Source organism: Micromys minutus (genome assembly GCF_963924665.1).
Source record: "Micromys minutus genome assembly, chromosome: 21".
Lineage (NCBI taxonomy): Eukaryota > Metazoa > Chordata > Mammalia > Rodentia > Muridae > Micromys > Micromys minutus.
The window spans coordinates 32309236-32328538 of record NC_137956.1 but is presented as its reverse complement, the minus strand read 5'-3'; the positions used below and the strand labels follow the sequence as shown (position 1 = coordinate 32328538).

At 36.8% G+C, this 19303-nt stretch overlaps 1 protein-coding gene across 2 annotated transcripts in view; it reads right to left on the bottom strand.

The window, feature by feature from the left end:
- Window positions 1-850: 850 nt before the first annotated feature.
- Window positions 851-19303, bottom strand: part of STAG1 (STAG1 cohesin complex component) — a 287724-nt gene continuing 269271 nt past the window's right edge. Inside the window, exons 27-34 of one of the 2 annotated variants that reach the window (XM_080933999.1) lie at window positions 18695-18843; window positions 17817-17945; window positions 10648-10853; window positions 7056-7230; window positions 5183-5293; window positions 4540-4654; window positions 2870-2950; window positions 851-2784 (exon numbers count right to left, since the gene is read on the bottom strand). In XM_080933999.1, coding sequence (XP_080790125.1) covers window positions 2761-2784; window positions 2870-2950; window positions 4540-4654; window positions 5183-5293; window positions 7056-7230; window positions 10648-10853; window positions 17817-17945; window positions 18695-18843 — 990 coding nt within the window. In that variant the 3' untranslated portion in view covers window positions 851-2760. The remainder of the gene's footprint in view (window positions 2785-2869; window positions 2951-4539; window positions 4655-5182; window positions 5294-7055; window positions 7231-10647; window positions 10854-17816; window positions 17946-18694; window positions 18844-19303) is intronic. The other variant, XM_080934000.1, reaches the window with a different exon arrangement.

Sequence of the window (19303 nt, the reverse complement as noted above, 5' to 3'; positions counted from 1 at the left end):
ATTACATGTAGAGAAAGACATGTTTAAATATAGATCCACTTCTTGCTCTGCTACTTTATTTCCCATGTCTTTACTTTTTCTGCTTTGGCAACGAGGCTACTTAATGACCTGAGACCAAAGAATATGGTCAATCCATAAACAGGTTAGGTTGTGACTTTGCTTCAGAGTGAGGCATTACAACAATAGTTAAATAAACCTTCACTTCTGCTGAAATGTAGAATCTCAGAAATTGCCAAAAGGCTACTGCTATGATCTTAGGAGGAAAGGCTGTTCTGAAAGGCCTAATCCAAAACTGCTTTTAAGAGGACCTGGCCTCGTTGTTAAAGAGAAATCTGAGGAATTAAAGAAAATTTGTGAGCAATTCTTTTTTTTTAAATTAATTTATTTGTTATTTATATGAGTACACTGTAGCTGTCTTCAGACGTACCAGAAGAGAGCATCAGATCACATTACAGATGGTTGTAAACCACCATATGGTTCCTGAGAATCGAACTCAGGACCTCTGGAAGAGCAGTTAGTGCTCTTAATTGCTGAGCCATCTCTCTAGCCCTTGTGAGCAATTCTTAATTTTTTTCTTAAACATAAAACATCGTAGTCAGGCATGATAGTAAATGTATTTACTCCCAGCACTTGAGAAGCACAGAAGGTGGCTCTGTAAATTTGCGTCCAATCTGATCTAAATGAGACCTTGTCTCAAAACCCACCCAAACTACTATCATGTAACAAATTATCTGAACAAACTCTCAATGGCAGTAGAAAGAAAACAGTCCATAATCACTGCCCGGGAGCAGCGACAGGATGACCACCACAAGGCTGATTTTGAATAGTTTATTAAAGGAAAGGTGAAGCATCAGTTTCAAATTGTACAAAAGGAAAAAAAGAACCCATCATATTGCAAATGTACAATTTACAGAATTACTAGCAAAACCAATCAAGGAGACACCGAAAATACAAAAATTTGATTGACTTCAAACTGAACTTGGAAACCCACTGTAAAGAGATTAAGCCGCCTTTGTTGTTGCATGGTAGTCTGTAACCCTTCAATCAGCATGTGTTGTTCACAGAAGACTGACAGTCAAAGGATTATCTGTGCTTATTCCAGGGCTCCTCAAAGTTGGGTCCCTGGCAAGAACTAGAGTGAGGCAGGGATGAGGTGTACAGTCCATTCATCCCTGCCCTTTGAGTTCCAGTGAAGCCCACATTTCTAGGAGAGAGCGAGGCCCCAGATGCCTTAACTGGAGCCTAGGACTTGCCGAGTTAGTAGGTAAACATTTTTGGTGACCAAGATTTTTATTTTTAATCTCTGAACTGTACAAATGTTGAGTAAAATCTTCTAAAAGGATGAAAAAATCACGTTTTATTTCCCACATAAAAGATAATCAGAGTTCATATTCTTTTAAAAAATGTTCTTCATTTTTGGTAAAAAGGGAAAGCTTCTCAATTCTGTTGCAGCTATTTTAAAAACCAGCCCAGAAACAGTTGTGGATAGACTGGTTTGGAAATTTGGAAGCCTACACTAAAATCAAGGAAAAGCTAGGTGGACTTTTAAAACAACAGCAAGTCATAAAAATAAGCTGATTGTAACTCTAAGCCACTGAAGACTGTCCCAAAGATTCAGAATTTTTCTCCAAAAGAATTTTTCTTAATATGCACACTTAACACTGAAATGTAGCTGTATTTCAAGGTAAGCTTAGAATGCCACCCTTTAAGCACAGACTTCTATGCAGCACATATGTCTATGATTGGTAAACAATTTCACAAACTTAGCGGGTTGAGGGGATATTGGGTGCATGGGAAGAAGACAGTTACGTTACACGTCTTAAAATTCTGAATGGCAAAGAAAAATTTGATGATCCTAGGAAAACGGAAGTCTGTGTAACGTGACTTTGGCAGGGTATGGAACAAGTGTTAACAACAGTGAGACTGATAACTTGAGAACCATTTTTGTTTTACTGAGAATACTTTATTTGCTGGTAGAAGTTGCTAAAAATGCACAGAACAAAGACCAATAGAAAATGCACTGTATTTGAATCTCACTATTCTATAGAAAATGAACGGTGTACAGCATCTGTTGGAAAAATGGCTGCATGGGCACTTATTTTATGCCCACTTATAAATAAAAATAAACCTTTTTATTCAGGAGTATATAAAATCTGGGGTCACACCCACCCACAGAGGGCGTGTGGTTTGGCAGAGGTGCACGATGTCAGATCTCTGTTGGCTTGTCCATGCTCTGTTCCTGCAATGTCTGCTTTACAAGGCCAACAAAACCCAGCGATTAGAACGAGCTGCTTACTCATAGTTTAATAAAAATGGTTAGCTTTTAAAACATAAAAAGGCAAAATGTTAAAACGGTTTTTAAATTGTACAACAGGAAAATAAAGTTAAAAATATTTTTTTTACTCAATGTTGAATTTTCATAAAACAGGTGTATAACAGTGTTTATTTTGACAGCTGTTTTAAAAATTTAAAATATCTTCCTCCTTTCAGAAAAACACACACACATCTGTACTGAGATAAGTCCAACATCAGAATACAAATGACTTTTTGGTCAGTCTGTCCGAGGTGACATTCACCAACTTTTCCATGGGTGACTGACATGCTGCTCTGTCACTGCAAAAGGGACCAACCTTTAATCATTTGATTACAAAACAAATCAGATCACATCAAAAGTGTTTCTTCCCCCATACAAGCTATCACAGTATATAGGCCTCTAGCTCTAAATAATAGAGTTCCAGATTTGTAAATTTTCTTCAGACTTCAGAACATAGGCATTCCAAATCCCTAGAAAAAAATGAGAAGTACAATTATTTTTTATATCCCCAGGGCCAAGAAGCTAAGTAAAAAGCAGTAATGATTTGATATTTACTGAATCATCTTCTATGATAGCTGCAGAGTCAAAGAAGTCCGGCCTTAGCTCAGCTCTCTCTCGCCGATTTCTTGATGGGGGCTGAAAAGAGAACTCATTTAATTATTATTCCTGTGATATGAACTATACTAATAGCTAACATTTTTGACAGTATATAAACAGAAACATTTAAGAGTTAAATTTAAAAGGAGAATGAGAATCTGGTTTGTATATAAATTATAAATTTAAAAAAATGCAGTAGTATCTGAGTTACCAAAAGACACAGAGTTTCAATTAGCTTGCTCTTTTTGTTCTTGTGTCAGTCTTACCATGTAGCTCTGGCTGGCCTGAAACTTGCTGTTGTAGACCAAGTTGGCTTCATATTAAAAGAGACCTTTCTACCTCTGCCTATGGAGTGCTGGGATTTAAGGTGTGTGCCACAGCTCCTGGCTTATTTTGAAATATTATGTTTGTAGGTGGTATGTACCAGAGGGCGTTGAGGCCCCTAGTGCTAGCTACTGGCAGCTGTGAGTCATCCAATGTGCGTTATGGGAAAGGAAAACAGTCCTCTGGAAGAGTGCCTAACTGCTTAACCATCATGACGTCAATAAAATGGGTTCAAAGGACTGTTGTTCTGAGAAGGGGTAACTTCTTAGGAAAAATGGTGAAAGATAGTGGGGAAGTCGTTTCTTTCCTTTTCCCAAATGGGTCTTGGGGATCCAGTTCAGGAGCAAGCACCTTTACCTGATGATCCATTTTGCTATAACTGGAAGAAACACTGGAAGGAACCAGACATCTACAAGCCAAAGAATACTCAAAATCAACTGTCTCAATTGCCTTCTGCCAATGTAAGCCACTTAAGACTGGTATTTGCTTTGACGACTGTAGCCAACACTGGGAAAGCAGTACAGTGAACACAAATCTACCTGGTGTTCACAACTGTCAAAGATCTAGTCAGTCTTATCCCACTGACTCCACTAGTTGTTCCTCTCATGCTATTCCAGCTGTAACTACATCTTATTGTTACGTATCACCAATAACAACTTTATTCTTTTTGGTATTAAAGATTAAATTTGGGGACCTTGGGCATGCTATACATGTACCACTGACCACAATTCCAGCAGTTTATATTTTGAGACAGGATCTCAGTACAAGTTCAGGCTAGTCTTAAACTTATAATCATCTTGTCTCAAACTCCTATTCCTTCCTGGGTATTACAGGTGTGAACCAACATGCTAGGCTGTGCAATGAAACTGTAAAAACCACAGCTCCATGCATTATTATTTATGAAAAAGTTTCTTTGTATCATCTATAGCTGGTCTACACTCATCTTATCTCAGATGTTCTTTGTAAACTGAATACACAGGTTCCACATTCTACATTTGACAGTCACATGCTGAAACACAGTACACATTTCAGGTTCCAATTTAAGACACAAGATGCCAAATATGCATGTTGTGCCAAAAGGTCAGGGGCGAGTATTTTTGGGGAAAAAAAATCAGCTTCTTTTTGTTAGAATCCAAAGTATGATTGCTTAAAAACACAACCTAATAAGCTCATCCTGATGTCCAATAATGGTCACCACTCCTCACCTAGCCTTCTCTATAGCCAGAATATAAATTTAAACTCCAATTCCCTTATATACTATAAAAAAGAAAACAAACTAACAAACACACCAGTAAATTCCTTACCAAATCAATAACCATGGTGTCTTCAAATTCTTCATTCATGTCTTCTAACTGGCTCCGTGATGACATCATGACATCTTCAAAGATGGGCTCAGCATCTTCCTCCATTAGACCCCGACTGGTAAAAAGATGTGTTCAGAAAGCTGTTGAAGTTTGCCCAGCTTGGAGTACTAGGTCTTTCTTAGATAGCACACTTTTTAACTATGACCTATAGACTATACAAGTTATGCTGAACTTAAAGAAAATTAGGGTTATGCTCCAAAAAGGATTATTCCTTTGATTCGCTTGAATTTTCATTTCAATTTATAAGTAGAATTAATTTCAATAAGAAAATATTTATACATAAATAGTGAAATGTTTAGCTATGTATCAGTTCTCTCAAAATTGTGTTCAAAATCTGAATTTTATAAATAAGGAACTCAACAGACAGGCGTTCAGAGCTTGGCTGTGTCTTTGAACCAGGAGAGTTCCCAGGCAGCACTAGGATTTGAATGCAAGAAGCTTCAAGGGCCCATGTCCTCTGCAGTCATCCTGTGCTGAGGACCATATCCAGAACTCACTTTATTAAGTACTAAGAAGCAGAGACACCCAAATGAGCAGCATCGTGCAGCTGTTGTGCCCGTGTGATGCTTGCACTGACACTTACACAGCATGCCTCACTCCAGCTCTCACTCTCACGTAGTTCATTCCTGTTCTGTCCTTTCGATTCAAGTCTTCTAACTTCGGCTGGCCTAACCAAGAGATCTGCATCTGGGGACTAGAGAGAATACTATTATTTATTGTGTGCAACAAATATTGTATACATACATGGAACTAGCCTCATGCTCCTGAAACCCTGTTTCCAAACTAAATCTTCATGTAAAGGACTTAAATTAATCCCACTGTTCTGTGAATACCAAAGTTAGTTGCCTCCAAATATTACTAAGTCTCTACAAGAAATGGGCTAAGGTGCTATATTGATCCTTACACTGTGTTAGCTTTATGCACCCAATCTCTTCCAAGTAAAAGCATTCTCAGACTTCTGATTCAAGCTGCCATTCACTGTGTGCATAGCTAAGCAGCAAGGCTCTAAAGGACATAATGAATGATGTTGGCTTCAGCATTAAAAAGGGTATAACTCAGAAATCCTTATAACACAGTTTCTTAGTGCTATGAAGTCAAATCTTCACCTGTATTCTGTATTTCAAAAAACATGTGAAACGGTACACATGTGCCCCTCCTCCTATTTTATAGGTGGTATATTTTAGTGGTTCTGAAGATAAAAATCTGTCACATGAAATTCTAAGTAGCTGTTTTTGTATCCTTTGGGAGTCACGAAAGTGATAAGACCTATAAACACAGGGCAGGGAACAGAAGACAACCCATGGCCAATGGAACTGATAAATGGTAGTCAGGACAGCAAGGAAGGTTGTTTAAGGAAGGAGAACTAACCCTGAATGAAGGGCAGTAGGTATACTTATCTATGCAAGAGGCTGGATACAGGCAAAACTCTTAATGCCTATTAGCACTGAGAAACTGTTATTATGTTTGACAGATTATCCTCTCAGGTTTTAAAGAGTCTTTACGGTAAAGCTGCCTTAAAGCTTTCTTTACTCAGGGTCTGAAATACTTTTAAAATTGCTTCTACTTTCAGCATATTAATTTGCTTAGGTAGCAATTTTATCCATTAGTGAAACTCACAAATATATACAGAAGTACATGTAAAACTCAGAACTTTCAAATTGAGGGTAAAAATTATACAAAGTTAGGTTTTGTTTTCTTTTTGAAGCAAAGGCTCAGGGAGCTCAGGCTGGTCTCAAACTCACTGCATAGCTCAGGTTAGCTTTGGAACTACAGGTGCGTACCACCATGCCTAGCTTAAAATGAAGATCATTAAATGGATAGGAAAGGTGGTACAATCTATCTGAGGCTCCAATAAAGACGGCCAAGCAAAGCTCTCATAGGCTCTTGTCAAGGAGATAGAATGCATTATTTTTTCCAAGTCCCTGAGAAGTAACAGATCTACCCAATAAATATGCAAAATAAGTACTTAGTGAGACAGACACTGTTTATTCAAAGGTCTGTGAACTTGTTCCTTTAAGAAAAATAATCATCAAAGAATTAAAAGCAAAGATACTTTCAGTAGTAATACATGGGATAGGCAAGGAGCATATACACACATGTCACTTAGTATTAACACTGGTATTTAATATTTTTAATTTTCTTTCCAAAGCCTTCCTAGGTTTAAAATTCATTTTATTCTAACACATGCCTACATTCTCTATTGGTGAAGAAATGACCAATGAGTCTTGAAAGATAAGAAAATTGAGGCTATTTAAATATGAAGCTTGCCCCATTAGATCAAGAAAAGTCTGAATTTTAAGGAAAAAATGTCCATAGTAGTATCTGCAGACTTTTTATATACTATTTACTCTCCATTTGTGGCTTTATTTTTGCAAGACCTCACCAATACTGTGCTCAGCTTTTTTTAGTTTCAGTTTGAGGTTTTATGCCAAGAAAACAAAACTTTTAGTACTTACTTGTGTAAAAAGTCTGGTTCAGAACCATGCTCAGACTCAGGTTCCTGAATCTGCTCTCCCATGGGACGGCTATTCTCTCTGAGTACAGTGGAGGTGAGCTGTGGGGTTGGCAAGGGTCCAGGAGTCTGCATCATTGTGTCAGTCCTATTTAGCCACGCGCTATCCAGACTTTCATCTGCAAAATTTCAGTTAAAGTCTCACTATCAGAGATGGAGCAACACTTTGTGACAGTTATAATAGATTTGAAAAGCACAATTCTACAGTTAGACCACCTAGTTTATTTATTTCAACTTACTATAGTCTCGTATAGCCCAGGCTGGTCTCAAATTCACCATGACACAAGGTCCCTGAACCCCCTACCTTGCAAGTACTAGAACACAGGCATGTGCTAACATGCATGGCTTACATTCAGTTTTTGTGGTGTTTTCTTTTTGAAACATGTCTCATCATGTAGTTTAGGCTGGCCTTGCGTTCCTGATCTTTCTGCCTTAGTCTCCAACATGCTGGAATTACAGGTATAAGGTATCATGCCCAATGCCTGGCTAGAGCAACCCAGTTCCCTAACTCCCTTGTATGGCTCAGTACTATATTAATGACTTTTTATAAAGTTCAGTTTTCTCATACCTAAAATGAGGATATTAGTACTTAGCCTCTTAAACTACAGGTATTAAATGAGGTTATTACCTCATCATAGCTACCAAATATCACACTGCTACCTGTCTCCCTTATCTTTGGGGCCTTATGTATCCTAGAAGGTAAAGAGTAAGGTTAGCCAGAACCCTCAGCAACCTTCCCCTTGCTTTTCAACCTACTGCCTGAGCCTACAAGGTGTCCTAGGTGGCAGATCTTAAGACTGGCTAGCTTTTACAGAAAAATCAGCAAATGCTACTAATACAAATGTAGACTCATCATGAGAGAAGCTGCCTTTTTTGGGGGGTGGGGTGGGGGCAGCCAGGCTATATGTGTGGAGATAGAGAAGCTCAGAATTTTTATGCCATAAAGTCCCTCTGGGAAGCCTGGTTGTTTTATCCAGATTTTAATTACATTTTCTTTAAAAAAACAATAATCATTTCTATTTACCCAGAACTTAATTATATACTATCCTGCACTAGCAAGTGATGTGTCATGTTTTTCCCTCCTTCTGAGGCTGCTTTTGTAAAGACTGAAGCAGGCAAACATTATTTGTCTACCTAAGCCGTCCTGATAAAATTTTAACACACAAAGTGTTATTTTACCTATAAAAACCATTCTAATGAGATTTTAAAAAGTGATTCAGAAATATTTTAATTAAAAGAATCCCCTTGGTTTTTCTCTCACTCTTGAGTCTCAAGAGATGATGTGTCTGCTAGGTTCATTTACTAAAACACTTAATAAATACATGCTTACCACCCACTCACACTTTATTTGGTATTTACTCTAATTTGTTTTCTAGTACACACCATTTTTATGGTCAAAAGACTGGCATTATGAAGTTTGTTAAGCTGGTAAAATCATATTATCTCTATTTCACGTCCATTCAACATGTGGTTCCTTCTTATATCAAATCACTCTGAAGCCTCCCATTGTTTGGCTCAGAGAACTGAGCAAGTCGAACTCAAACTTCCCATCCCTTTCCTCGTTTCCTTAGTTGCACTGAGTTCTTTTTATTAATTCTTAGCTGTAGCACTTAGCCCAGTATTTGTGGAGGTGCCAGTGGAGACTTAATTATCCCAGAAGCTTGCTCTCCTTGAATTCATCATCTACCCTTTTAAGGAGTCTTCAGTGAAAACAGTTCTTAAAATGAGTAACTTTCATCTTCAACTCCAACAAGTGAAACTGTCACTGAAGGGCTTTAGCTACACAACCTATCCTGATAATCTCAAACAAACCCAAAGCCAAGTCTTCTTTTATAATATACCAGTTACCAAAGTGGTTACCTTGTACACATGTGTCCTATAGTATTAAGAACGCTAGTCTTGACAGTTTATTAGTGAATTATATATGGTAATTTAAATTCTTTTAGGTTTACTTTTTTCTTTTGTCAAATCTGTATAACATTATGGAACTAGACGGATTAATAAAACATTTACAAATGATGAAATACATGAAAAACAGGGTTGGAGAGATGGCTCAGTGTATGGGAACACTGGCTGCTCTTCCAGAGGATATGGGTTCCATTCTCAGCACCCACATAGCAGCTCACAACTTTTTAACTCCAGTTTCAAGGGGGTCTGACAACTACAAACACCATATATGCAAGCAAAACATCAATGAACACAGAATAAAAACAGGTCATTAAAAATTAAACAACATCTAAAAGCCCCAACCAAAACAAATACATAACAAGCATATAAATGACTAGAAGTATCAAAGCTGAAATATGAAAAGACGCTGAAATATCAAAGCATGTTGTGACTTTGCTAAACATTAACATTAGCAATGTTATTTAGTCTGACTAAATAAATAAAGTAAGTAGAGAAGCATTACTGTGGGATTTTGGGAACATCCTGAAAATGACAGCTAATGTTTATTAGATGCTACTTATAGGCCAAGTACTGTGCTGAGTGACATGTACATTGTGCTTTATCAGGAGCTTCCAGTTAGTATTCATGGTAACTGACGCTGGATACTCTATATGTGCTGATCATCTTTCACTTGATTAGGTATTAAAACTCAGAGGGTTAAACTAACATGTTCCAATGTCACATGGCTGACAATGAGAAAGCCAGGTTTGAAACAGGAAACTGACTTTGCTTTTTGTCAATAATATCTTCTCCAATAAGGAAAGTGCATTGGTTTTAGATTATAATTAAGTGTGCCACAGAGTTCAGCAAATCTCTGGTGAGTTACTTTTATTTAGGCAGCAGAGGCTATCTGAGAAATAATCATGTTTACTCTGAAACAGCTCTTGGTAAGCCTCGAAGAAATATTTTAAGAGTGCAATCTTTGTTGGTCAGATTTTCATGATATGGTCTAAGAAGCTATGTTATAAATCAGACTTGGCCACCACTGTCTTATGCCATAAAAATAAATTACTCAACCAATGACAGAATTGTAAAGGTAATTTAGATTGTATAATTTGTTGCAGATGTATACTCTCAAATTACCAGTAATCCCCTATTAGTAAGATAAATTGGGGCAGGGGAAAGGACGTTAACTCATGTAGCTCAGGATGGCCTCAAACTTGTTAAGTAGGTGAGGATGGCCCTGAATCCCAAGTGTTGGGATTGCAAGCATATACCACTACACCCAGCTTAAGATGAATTGTAGTTTGTTTTTTGTTTTCTAAACTTCATCTTGCATATTTAAAAGTGTATTTTAATATAATAATGACTCTTTTACTTTAGAACTGAATGTGTTAGAGTCACAAAGTTGGAGATCTTTATAGGTCTTCATAACTGCTTCATTTTTTTTTTTTCTGTGTCTTCTGTATCTTTTTCATTAAGTTTCTTTTCTGCCCCACTCTGTACATCCAACCTAGGTCTTTGGATATTTCAGTTGTAGCAAAAAAAACAAAAAAAACCAAATATAATGACATTATGTCCCACAGCATCTTGTTCAATAAGTCATTTTCTACTTTATCTTTGTAAGCCAGGCACACTAGAACACTTACCTTCTACTCGTTTTCTGTGCAGTGGGGGTCTTCCTTTCTTACTCCTTACTGAGGAAGTTTTACTGCTGCTACTTCCACTGTTCACAGACATTCTATCATCTTCACCCCCAGTGACTAATGAGTTTCTATATGAGATGAGTGGAAGCCATACATCCTCCCTCCTTTCCATCATCTGCTCAGTGAGGAATTTTTCAAGATACGAATGACTGTAAACACACAGAGAGCAGCAGTGACTTTAAGTGTCAATTACAGTTCTGCTGTAAACTTCTGCAGTCCTTTCAAAAGGGGGTATATGCTAGTAAGGGTATGTGTGTGAGTGTGAATATTTATCTGCTTCAAATATTAATTTATGTGCATACACACACACACACACACAATTTTTCTCAAAAAAGATTGAGTTTCTTTAAAAGTATTCAAATGAGGTCAGGATTTCAGGAACTCAAGACTGAGAAATTTGACATATCATTTTCCTACCATAACAGCCTTTCAACTGGGAAAAATGTTAAGACAATAAATAATTTAACATCTATAAATTGTTCTAAGGGATTATAGCAAACAGAATACAATTTATCCAAGGAAGTCTATAAAGTCTTTGAGTCACACATGGTTTTCTTTCCTGTTTTCATCTACAAGTATGGTTTTGTTTTGTGGGAAGTATTCTAGGATGATGGGGTATTTAATGGGACCAGGCAAAGATGGCTCCTGAATCTTGGGTTTAGAAGAGTGTAGAGCTGCAAGACCTTTCACATCAGCACTTGCAGTGCCAGTTACATTTGGCCTCTGAAAGGGTGTGTATGCTAGGAAGGGTGCTTTACCCTGTTTAGCTCCGGTCATGCAGCAGCTGCATTGGACCAATCTAAGGTATAGCAGATTCTCACACCAGACATACAGCTAAAGAAAGAAGTGCACATCATAAAAACAACATAAATGGCTAAGACAGCATGTTTCCTATCAGACCCACTAATCTTACAGAAGCATTCTCTAAGGAGAACTTCCAGGACATGGAATTTAAGAGAAAAATCACAAACTTTAGCAAAGAATTCAAGAAACTTAAAGGAGTTAAGACTTAGCAAGGAAGACTTCATTAGACTCGAAGTTTAATGAAGTTAAAAAACAACTGACTATGGTCCAAGAAAAAAGAAATGATGAAAATTATTCAGTATCTAAAAATTGAATCCAATAAAGAGATAAAAACTGAAGCAAACACAAGCTGAAACGAGGATGAAATTGAAAAACACAACATTCCAGCTAGAAGACTGACCATAAGGATGAGAAAGTAGAGCAGAGACTCTAGACTACATAAACTAAGAATATGAAAACAGAGAAAAAAAAGGAAAGAAGCATGCTGGAAAACACCATCAAAAGACCCAAATCTCTGAATTACAGGGACAGATAAGGGAGTAGAATCCCAGGACATAAAGATATGGCACAGACCATATCTTTAACAAGATCATATAATAAAACTCCCAAACTAAAGACGTAGCTATAAAAATAAATATGTATGCAGAGGCCCAACTAGACAAGACTATAAAAACAAGTCTCTTAAGGCATATCATAAATATACAGAACAGAAAAAATAATGTTCAACCCTACAAGACAAAATACAACAGAACTTAGGATGCACATAAAAGAAATCCCATCAGAATAATAGTTGTTCTCAATGGAAACTCTAAAAGCCACAGAGGCTCAAGTTCTTTTCTTGTTTCTTTCCTACTGTGGGTCGTAGTCTTTATTTAAGAACAAAACAGTGAGTGATGGACAGGCTCCCTTTCAACACCATCACTTAACTTCATCTCCCCACCCACCCTTGTTGTGATTTTAATCCCTGCTCAGTAAAATGATTTAATCCCAAACCTCAGGTTCTCTTTACCTCTCTTTCTTGCCTCTGCTCACCTCAGCCCCAGGGAGGATTGAGACACAAGTTCTAAAAGACTGCAACTGCCAACCGAACCCAAAAAATTATCTGCTACAGTTGAAGGAAAAATACTCCACAATTAATATCCAAGAAAGAAGTACTAAACAGTATACTTTGAAATGAAGAGAGGAATGAGTACAGCTAAGAGACTCTAGAGAAAAAAGAAAAGATGACTAAAAGCACCAACAGCAGAGCACCCATCAATAGTGGCACTTACATACTAGTGGTAATTAACACCAGTCTGAATGAATGTAAGGCCCATTCAGCAGGAGACAAATTATGCTGGCAATGGAACTCTATAATCAACTACCAAAGATTAGTAAAGTCATGGATCTTAGAAGATATTCACTACTACTACATCTAGAGCAGCATGATTCCTTAACTACATTCCAAACCCTATATGTACTCATAGGTAAGTGTAGCTATCACACCTCAAAGAACCTCTCTACAACAAACAGACCATTATAGAAAACCAAACTGGATACAATGTAAAGATAACAAACTGTGGGGAACCCAGCCCCAGTGGAGACACCTGCAGCACAGCTTTTGCATCCACTGTTCAGAAAACCTATCAGACAATGGAGCAAAAAGATTATAAGAACTAGAATAGCAGGAAGCCTGCTGTAAGTCTGCTTCTCTTAGAAAAGGCTGCATAGGGCTGGAGAGATGTTCAGTGGTTAAGAGCACTTGACTGCTCTTCCAGAAGTCCTGAGTTCAAATCCTAGCAACCACATGGTGGCTCACAACCATCTGTAATGAGATCTGATGCCCTCTTCTGGTGTGTCTGAAGACAGCTATCTTGTACTTATATATAATAAATCTTTAAAATAAATGGCTGCATATATAAGACCTGAACAATGACAAATCATTGGATATGCCAATGTAGAAAGGGAGAAAATTTTATGGGGTTCTATGCCTAGACAAAGAACTATAGGCAATTAAAGGCTTCCAAGAAAGAATTAGTCTTTCTCAGGAATGAGTCCTTTAAATGACTATCCAATACAAAGAAGTCATCCCTGAAATCATATATATGCACATGTGCCTGTACACACACACATACACACACGTACAACAAAATGAACTCAGCGAATTTAGTTTTGTTGAGTGTGCGCATGGACACACACACTCTACTGGTAATCACAAACACAGGTAACAGTAATAAAGAAAAAAATCTATCACTTTGAAGGGGAGTTAGGGAGAGGTTAGGGAAATGAGAAGTGATATAATTAGATTTTAATTAAAAAGGTAAAAAATAAAAGAAATTAAGTACTAATACTAATTATGTACTAATGTAAGCATGTTTATGTAGTCCACATGAACATACTCATTAAAGTAAAAAAAGTGGGGCTTAGTGGTTAAGAGTATTGTCTGCTCTTCCAGAGGACCTGGGTTTGATTCCCAGCACCTCCATGGTGGTTCACAGCCACCTGTAACTCCAGTTCCAGTGGATCTGACACTCTCTTTTGGCCTCCACAGGCACCAGGTATATACATGGTGCCCAGACATACATGTAGGCAAAATATGTACATAACACAGTAATTTAAAAAAATGACAAAATCTGAACTATATTAGTATTGGGACTGGGAAGGGCACTGGGAAAAATGAAACAGGGACATCAAGGGAGGCAGGAAAAAGGATCATCAGCAGTGGCTGTGAAAGCAGCAATTCAGATACAGCAAAGTGAACATAAGAGCCCACAGGGCTCAGATGGAAAGTGTGTGCCTAAGCATACATGAAGCTCTGCACTTGATCCCCAACACTTAAAAAAAAAAAAAAAAAGACACAATAGCATAAACCTGTAATATCAACACTCAAGAGGTAAAGACAAGAGGAGCAGAAGGTTGAAGACAATCCTTAGCTACAAGGAGTTTGAGGCTACTTTGGAATATAGGAGACCTCCCTCCTGCTGGGGGAGGGGGGAGAGAGGAGAGAGGAGGGAGAGAGAGAGAGAGAGAGAGAGAGAGAGAGAGAGAGAGAGAGAGAGAGAGAGAGAGAGAGAGAGAGAGAGAGAGAGAGAGAGAGCACGCTTGAGCATGGTGTAAATGAAGAACCAGCACAGACCACACTGACATCTGCAGTATAGGAAGGGAGTCTGAAGCTGAGGGGATTCTTTTTAGTTTTGTTTGTATAGCCCTGGTTGTCCTAGAACTCACTCTATAGGCCTGGAACTTGGAGATCCATGTGCCTGTGCACTGGGATTAAAAATATGCACCATTATGCCCAGCAAATGAGGAGACTCTTAACATTCCCTACTCTAGCAAGAAGCTACACAGATTAGAGGAATTGTGAGAATTCATTGCAGCAACTTGAGAGACAGAACTAAGATAAACACAGAAAGTGGAACCTCACTATTCAGAAAGAAACACTGACCGACAGTTCAATACCTTCTATTTCATATATTGCTCATTTTGCCTAAACAGAAATTCATGAAATTAAAGAATAGAAGAAAACAGAAACTATCACCAAAATACAAGCCCGAATAGAAGACTGAAGCTCATTAATGGAGGACAAGGTCATGGCAGCAATACTGGCAGGTACATGAGGAAAACCTAATGAACATGACCAAATTATCCAAAAAAATGAGAAATACATTCAACAAAGTCATTCTTAAGAACTCATGGGGTAGAAGGAGCTGAGATGTAAAAGCTTATATAATCTATTTACTGAAACTTGTATAAGAATTACCAACATCCAGAGGAAAAAAAAAAGACATCCAAATTCAAGAAACATTCAGAATTCTGAACAGATATGACAAACTAGAATGACATACCATAAAAAGATACAAAAAGCTAAGCAACAATCCTAAAGTTGTAAGGAAAAATCAGCAATTCATATACACAGAAACACCAGAATAACAGATCTTTCATTGTCATTTATCCCAAAGCCAGGAAACCACAAAATGACACAGTTCAAGTTCTGAAGTTAAATAATTATCACCCAAGATCAACATACCTTGCAAAATTACCACTTAAAATTTTATGGACAGGGCAGGCAAGGCAGGTCAGCAGGCTAAAAATAATGGTCAATAATCAGTGTTCAATTCCTAGGACTCATTTTGTGGAAGAAGAGAACCAATTATTTCAGGTGCTCTCTAACCTCCATATGCACTTTGGCATGTGCATGTATATACACACACAAAATAAAGTATGGAGAAATAAGAATATTTCATGAAAAGTCAAAGTTTATTAACTACCAAGCAATGGAGGCCCATTACTTTAATCCTAGCACTCAGAATACAAAGGCAGGCAGATCTCTGATATCTCTGAGATCAGACTTGTCCAAAGAGCTACAGAGAAGAACCAAATTCTTGTTATTCCAAGTACATCTACAAGGCTATCATCTGGGTATCAAAGTCAGACAAGAACATAAACAAAACCCAAAACAACAGGTTAAGATCCTTGATGAACATTATAAAATATAAAAACTCTCCACAAAACACTAATAAACATTAAAATATAAATTTATTATAAAAGAGATTCATCCCATGGACACATGGGTGGTTGAACATATGCAAACCAATAAACATAACACATCAACAGAATGAGCAATAAAAGCCATTAATCATCTTAATAGATGAAGGTAAGGCATCCAATGAAATTCAAACATCACGATAAAAATTTTGACTCAATTAGGTATGGAATTAAAGTACATAAACATAGTATTTGATACTCTATGGAAAGCCACAGCTAAGATCTCACCCCTCGTCTAGGAAACAAACCCATTTCTTACACATGCTAGGAAAAATAATGTACTATTTCATACGATATGAGTTACTTTTTCCCCCTTAGATCTGGAAGAAGAAGCCAATGCCCCCTTTCCACCTGTAGTCAAACAGACCTAGCTAAAGCAATCAGATAAGAGAAAGAAACAATGAACACTGTCAAACTAAAGCTGTCAAATTGTCTTTAAACTTTTGACTTTATCAGATAACCATTCCTAATAAACAGACTAAGGAAACTATAAAATACTAATGAACAAAATTATAAAACCAAAATAAAAGCACACAAAGAAAGACATCTACATTTATCAATTAGAAATATCAATGTGGCATTTTTCATAAGATTAGAACTAAATTCTAAAAATTTGTATGAGAAGATAAAATGCTCCAAATAGACAAACCAATCTTCTGGAAACAAGTCCATGTCATCTGCAAAACTTGTATGGTTACAATTCCAAGAAGGAGGAAAAGGCCTAGGCAAGACCCAACCATAGCTGAGGAGCTATTGGCAGTGATGGCTGCTAGAGGAGGAGGAGTCATTTCTCTTTAGAGAGGAAGAGAGAAGAGGAGAAAAAGGACATGAAGTTGAGAGGGGAATTGGAAGAGGGGTGTGGAAGATGGAAATAATCAAAACTCACAGTATATAGCCACATTAGATTCTGAAAAATACCTAAAAAGCGCCACCAAAATAGAAACAAAAGCAATGAAACAACAATTTTGTTTTAAAGCATTGCTTTCCCACCGATATTTAACATTTATGACTCTCTACGACATTATCCCATTTTAGTGTTGAATCCATCTCGTTTGTTAACTCGCGTGTTCCCTAAAGCAGAATAGAAGCCTTATAATATCACCTTACTATGGGCATATTAATAGTTTTTGAGCAAAATGAAGTAACATTGTTTCTTAGAATTATTAATTCTATTATGTTTACATTAACAAACTCAAATTTACTATAACTTATTCATCTTCCTACTGACTTAAAGAATTTGGGATTTATTATAGTAGCATTCTCTTTATAAGTTTTGCACTTAGTTCTAACTAAAACATCTTGTCAAAGGATTTAGGAAAAAGCAAACCTCCTCAGATTATTTTTATTTAAAAATACAAGAAAAGTCAATTATCTTTGGCAGGACAGTGGAGCTAAGGTTTTTTTTTTTTTTTTTTTTTTTTTTTTTTGGAGCTAAGGTTTTGCTACATATGCAAGGATGGTCTAAAAATTTCATGCCTTAGGCTCTTGAATGCTGGGATTGTTGGTAGTGCTGCAGCAGAGACAGACAAGGTTAATCCTGACATAGGAAGATAGAAAATAAATCTAAAGTTAATGTAAAGGAACAGATAGATCATATAAAGCAACCAGCCAATGTACCCATGTCTTGAACTATAGAATAAGAAATCATTTTCATCTATTTAATTTCATCCTATATCTTCCAGGTCAAACCAGGTTTTTATTAGTACTAGAACCTAACAGTAGTAATGACAAAAGGTTTCAATGGTGCCATTTATAAATCATTTCTATTGGTATATTCAACTTACACAGTTTTCTTGTCTTGTCGAAGGAGTTTGGAAGAAAATTCACTTAGTACTTCAAGAAAAGCCAGATTAGGAGGTGGATATTCTTGTCCTTTCTGGTTCTGGTATTTAAAGGCAAACTCTATTCCATCCCTGAATTTAAAGAAAGTAACATTTTAATTTTTTATCAGGTAGTGCAGTTGTCTCAGAGGGCAAAAACTATAAAAATTTTGAAAACATAGTGGAATCATTACTGAACTTAACAAAGTATTGTAAATTCATACAGCAAAATAATAGTAATTTTCAATTTGTCTGTATTTAATTTTATATTTACAGTTACAAAGAAACAATGTTATATCTCCAATGTATTTTTTAAGGAGCAATACAAAACCTTGAAAAGAAACTGGACTGGCAGTAACTAGGAGCTACTCAATAGCACCCACCAGCTCTGTGAAATTAAGGTTAATCATTTGTGTATGTGTGGTGTAAGTGAACATCTGTAGTGGGTTGAGTGTGGACACTTGGTCCCCAGTTGGTTTAGGAGGTGTGACCCTCAACAGGCAATTTTTAAAAAGTACTGCATCGTTTAAAATTCACATGCCCTGCAGCATAGTCTCACTCACAGATCAAAGAATTAGGTTAACAACCACCACAACCCCAAGACAGGGTTTCACTGTGTCAACAGCTCTGGCTCTTCTGGATTAGAGGTGTGCATTACCACATCCAGCCCAAAGCTGTTCTCTTTATCGTCTACAAGATAGAGAAAGAAACCCCACAGGTGGCTTAAGAAAGCTTTTCCAAAATAAAATATCGCTACTTATTTTCAATAATAGTTATAGTATAAAAATTCTATTACTTGTCACTTTAAACCAATTTGGAATAACAGAAAGTTTTTATCTCACTTGTGAAGCGTGGCAACTGCTTCTCGGGTCTTGATCTGGTCCAATCCAAATGTAAGGGCAAAACGACGTGCCAGTTCTTTAATCCCACTGACGTGGGCAGATGTCCTATCCAGATTAGGACCTTGTTCTTGAACAAGTTCATTAAACAACTGATGGAAATAAATTTAAAAAAATCTTAAAGCTAAGAAATCTTTGAAATTCTATTTACTTTTAAAATAGCTAACATAATTTAAAATTTACAAAGGGATTGAGGTACCATAGAGGTCAGTAGCACCACAGACCATTATATGGTAAGCTGAATGATAACACACAAACGCACACACACGAAAATAGAAAAAGAAGATATATAGACAGAAATATACAACAAACTTACAAACATATATATGATATGCAGTGCTCAAAACATTTTTCATTTATTATAAGTCAGAATATAATATAAATATTCATGAATAGTTGGATATAAGAGGACATGGTATTTTCAACTGAACAAAATACATTCAAAATGTCTTAAGTTGATGATTTCATAAATAGCATACATTCTATTAAAGTAAAAAAAAAAAAAAACAAAACAAAGCCCCAGAGTAGTAATAATATTAAAGCAATTATCAT